The sequence below is a fragment of the Gekko japonicus genome, unplaced genomic scaffold, assembly GCF_001447785.1.
Source record: "Gekko japonicus isolate JY-2015 unplaced genomic scaffold, Gekko_japonicus_V1.1 scaffold3370, whole genome shotgun sequence".
Lineage (NCBI taxonomy): Eukaryota > Metazoa > Chordata > Lepidosauria > Squamata > Gekkonidae > Gekko > Gekko japonicus.
This window is the reverse complement of record NW_015177119.1, coordinates 69,406-73,277: the sequence shown is the minus strand read 5'-3', so window position 1 is coordinate 73,277 and position 3,872 is coordinate 69,406. Positions and strand designations below refer to the sequence as shown.

General features: G+C 48.5%; 1 protein-coding gene across 1 annotated transcript in view; it reads left to right on the top strand.

Moving 5' to 3' along the window:
* The window catches only part of C5 (complement component 5), a 90,933-nt gene that overhangs the window by 57,535 nt on the left and 29,526 nt on the right, over positions 1 to 3,872 (top strand). Inside the window, exons 25-26 of the mRNA XM_015428315.1 lie at positions 1,526 to 1,601; positions 3,154 to 3,313. Of these exons, the coding sequence (XP_015283801.1) occupies positions 1,526 to 1,601; positions 3,154 to 3,313 (236 nt within the window). The remainder of the gene's footprint in view (positions 1 to 1,525; positions 1,602 to 3,153; positions 3,314 to 3,872) is intronic.

Genomic DNA, 3,872 nt, shown 5'->3' with positions numbered 1-3,872 from the left:
GCCGGGAGGGGGGGGGGGGGGGAAGGGACTGTACAAACAGGCAGGTAATACAGAACACAATGGCAGCTTGCTGACACTGGCAAGTGGTCTAAAGTGACTGTCAGGCTGCTGCCATGGGTGAAGATTGTGGTGCCACCTTGTTGAACTCCTGCAGTTGTGCAAATTGTAGTGGCTGTGAACAGAGTTTCTTCTCGACCCAGAGCCAGTTTGGTGTAGTGGTTAAGTGCGCGGACTCTAATCTGGGAGAACCGGGTTTGATTCTCCACTACTCCACTTGCACCTGGCTGGATGACCTTGGGCAAGCCGTAGTTCTGATAATAGCTGTTCTTGAAAAAGAGCAGTTTCTGTCAAGAGTTCTCTCAGCCCCACCTACCTCCCAGTGTGTCTATTGTGGGGAGGGGAAGGGAAAGGAATTTGTAAGCCGCTCTGAGACACCTTTGGGTAGTGAAGGGCGGGGTATAAATCCAATCTCTTCTTTTCTTCTAAGCTGCACTAGGTAGCAGCTCAGGGATTTTAGCTTCAGCTCACAAATAAACTTAGGCCCCTGCCACACGGCAGGGGAAAAGCCGCCAAAAAGCGTGGCTTTTAAAAGCCGCGCCAAAGTTGAAACGGCGCGGTGGGATCCCACGGATCCCCTGGCCGCGCTGCCTTTTCTCCCCGGCACGATCAGACGCCGGGGAGAAAACACAGATCTGACGGCAAGCCAGCCGAAATGCGCATGTCGGAGCATGTGCAGTTCGGCTAGGAGCCGGGGACGCACCGGCGCAAGGATGCGCCGGCGATCAGACTCCCGGTTTGCGGTGCACCATTGAGATGAACCACCTCGGTAGGTGGTTCCAACTTGATGCGGATTATCGCGTGGATGGGCCAGTTCGGGGACGGAAGCACTACGCTTCCCAGATGTTGTGGTGTGATCGCGGCCATTTGCTCCGCCCCCGGACCGTCCCGCTCCCGGCCCAAATCCCCTCGTGTGAATGGGACCTTAGAAGGCATTTCCCCCCTCCATTGGAAATAATGGAGGATGGGAGCACCTCCTCGTGGGGCCCATAGAATTGGACCCCCTAGTCCAATCTTTTTGAAACTTGGGGGGGGGGTTTGAGGAGAGGCACCTGCAGCCATGCTGCAGATTTGGTGTCTCTACCTCAAAAAACAGGCCTCCCACAGTCCCAGATAACCCTGGATTTATTCTCCGTTATAACCTATGGGGCCCATTAACTATTATGGTCCCCATAGGCTATAATGGAGCTTGGGGGGAAAATACTTTTTTGCACACCCGTATTATGCTTTTCAGTATGATTTGTAAGATGCCTTGAGTCACAGGGAGAAGTGGGATATAAATGCTACTAGGTTTTTTCACTCATGAGGTAGAATTTTTGCTTATAACACTGTGGAGCTTAGATGGAACATTGGGCTGCCTGTTTTTCACATTACTTTGTTCTGAGACAGAAATATAAAGTATATGCTTCTGTAACATTTGAACTCTGGGGAAACAGACTTTGGAAGCTCTGCTTTATGTATTTCCTAGGAATCATAAGAATCCTATCATTCCAGAAAAAAGATTTTTCTTACACAATGTGGAAGGATGGTCAGTCCAGTGTTTGGTGAGTTAATGGCATTTGACTGTCAGGGAACTAAAAGAAATGGTTTTGGTTTATGTTTGCCTGCAACTACTGCTTTCCAGGGCCCTCTTTGGATGAGATTTCTCTCTCCAGGGGTTTTCCTGGGCCAGGAGGAGATCAGGGTGGGCAGTGGACGGATGGGCTCTCTTCTACCCACCCTTCAACCTGGCCCAGAAGCTCTAACTGATCCCAAATGTGTCCAAACGAATCCTTACAGGGACCCCTTGGATGGCACATATTGTAAACTACTCTGAGACTCCAAGTACAAATCCAATCTCCTCTTCCTCCTCCTCACAGAGTTGATTTGAGGATAACATGAAGGAGGAGAGAAAACTTTTCTGCTTTCATCTCCCTTATAAATAAAAGCCGAATGGTGGTGGCACTTCTCTAGAACATTCCACAGGCTCCAAAATCAGTTCGCTCTCTGATCTGTCATTCATAGGGTCTCCCTATCCACTGGCTGCTTTGCCTGAGTCCTGCCTTCAACATTCTAAACATTTTGCAGTTCCTCTCCCCCCCCATAGCCAGTCAGAACACAGAGGTTATTTGCATATGCAGCCTCATTGGCCTCTGCCACGGAACACAGAGGTCTTTTGCATATGCGACTTGATTGGCTTTTGCCTCTAACATTCTAACCAGTTTTGCTGTTCTGAGGTAAAATGTGTCCAATCTCCAGGTGAGGGCTGGAGATCACTCAGAATTACAACTGCTTTCCAGATGGCAGAGATCAGTTCCCCTGGAGAAAATGGTGGACTCTGTATCCTTATATGCTGCTGAGGTGGCCCCCATATGACAGCAGATGTAACGTAGCAGTTAGGGCTTCAGAGCACAGGAGAGGCTTGCAGGTGTGTGGGGGGTGGAAAGCTGAAGAGTGAGAGGGAAATAAAGGTAGGTTGATGATTGGCTGGGAAGGAGATAGGGTTGCCAGCTCCAGGTGGGAGATTCCTGGATATGTGAGGGATGGAGCCTGGAGAGGGTGAGGTTTCAGGAGGCGTGGGACCTTGTACAGGTACAAAGCCATAGACTCCACCCTCCAAAACAACTATTCCCTTATGGGGAACCATTGTTGCCAATCTCCAGGTGAGGGCTGGAGATCACTCAAAATTACAACTGTTCTTTAGGTAGCAGAGATCAGTTCCTCTGGAGAAAATAGTGGACTCAGTGTCATTATACCCTGCTGAGGTCGCCACAGCAAATTGACACTGAGTGTCCAAGGCCAGGGCACCCGCCCAGAGCCTCTTTCTAGAGCTCGTTGTATTTATTTCCACAACGTGCCTTTTTCCTAGTTGGAGAATAAAGGCAATCAATTAGGGACTTTCCTACCAGATCTGTGTTATATGATGAGTGGTTTTCTATCAAAACTGAAATATTGATTGGGAAGAGTGGGGGGGGCTTTGACAACTGATTATGCCTGTCCTTGAGTGTTTTCCTGGTTCTGTCAGAATCCCAAAAGCTGACCAAAAAATAACTTCAGAACTAGTTTTTAAAAGGTTTACTGAGGAAGTATCCTTATCTTACTTGATTGCCATGGCAGGATGACAGCTTTTGCTTTAAGGATTTTGGGACAAGTTAGCTCGTACACTTCTGTGGAGCAGGCTTCTGTGTGCAGTTCTCTGGCATGGATGATTGACTACTGTCAAATGGAAGATGGATCTTTCAGAGAGATTTCAAGTTACCAGCCAGTAAAACTACAGGTATGGAAACTGGCTGCATGTTTTCACTCTTGCACATGTCTAATGCTGATCTTTTATTATTTACCATCAAAGCAAATTCATTGGCACATCTATTTTATAACTTCACCGTGCTTTATGTGGCCCTCCCTCTACCCTCCTCCATCTTTATCCATGCAACTACCCTGTGAGGTAGGTTAGGAATGAGAGCGGATGTGATTGGCCCGAGGTCAGACATTTCACTTAATCACAGAGCAGGAGATCTATTCTGTACACTCATATAACCAGTACACCGCTAGGGGTCAGCTGGCCATTTAACTTAACAGGGGGATTTTCTGCTGGGCCACAGCCCTAGAGGGCCATTGGTGGAGCAAGCACAGCCAAGCCCCACCTACTCTGCTAGTGCCTTGGGGCCACTTGATTCAGACCCTTCATCAATGATAATGGTAATTGGTGTCAACTCATCAACTGGCTCCTCCCACACTGCTCCCAGTGAAGAAGAAGAAGAGGAGGAGGAGGAGGAAGAGGAAGAAGAGGAGGAGATTAGATTAGATTTACACCTCACTCTTTACTTGGAGCCTCA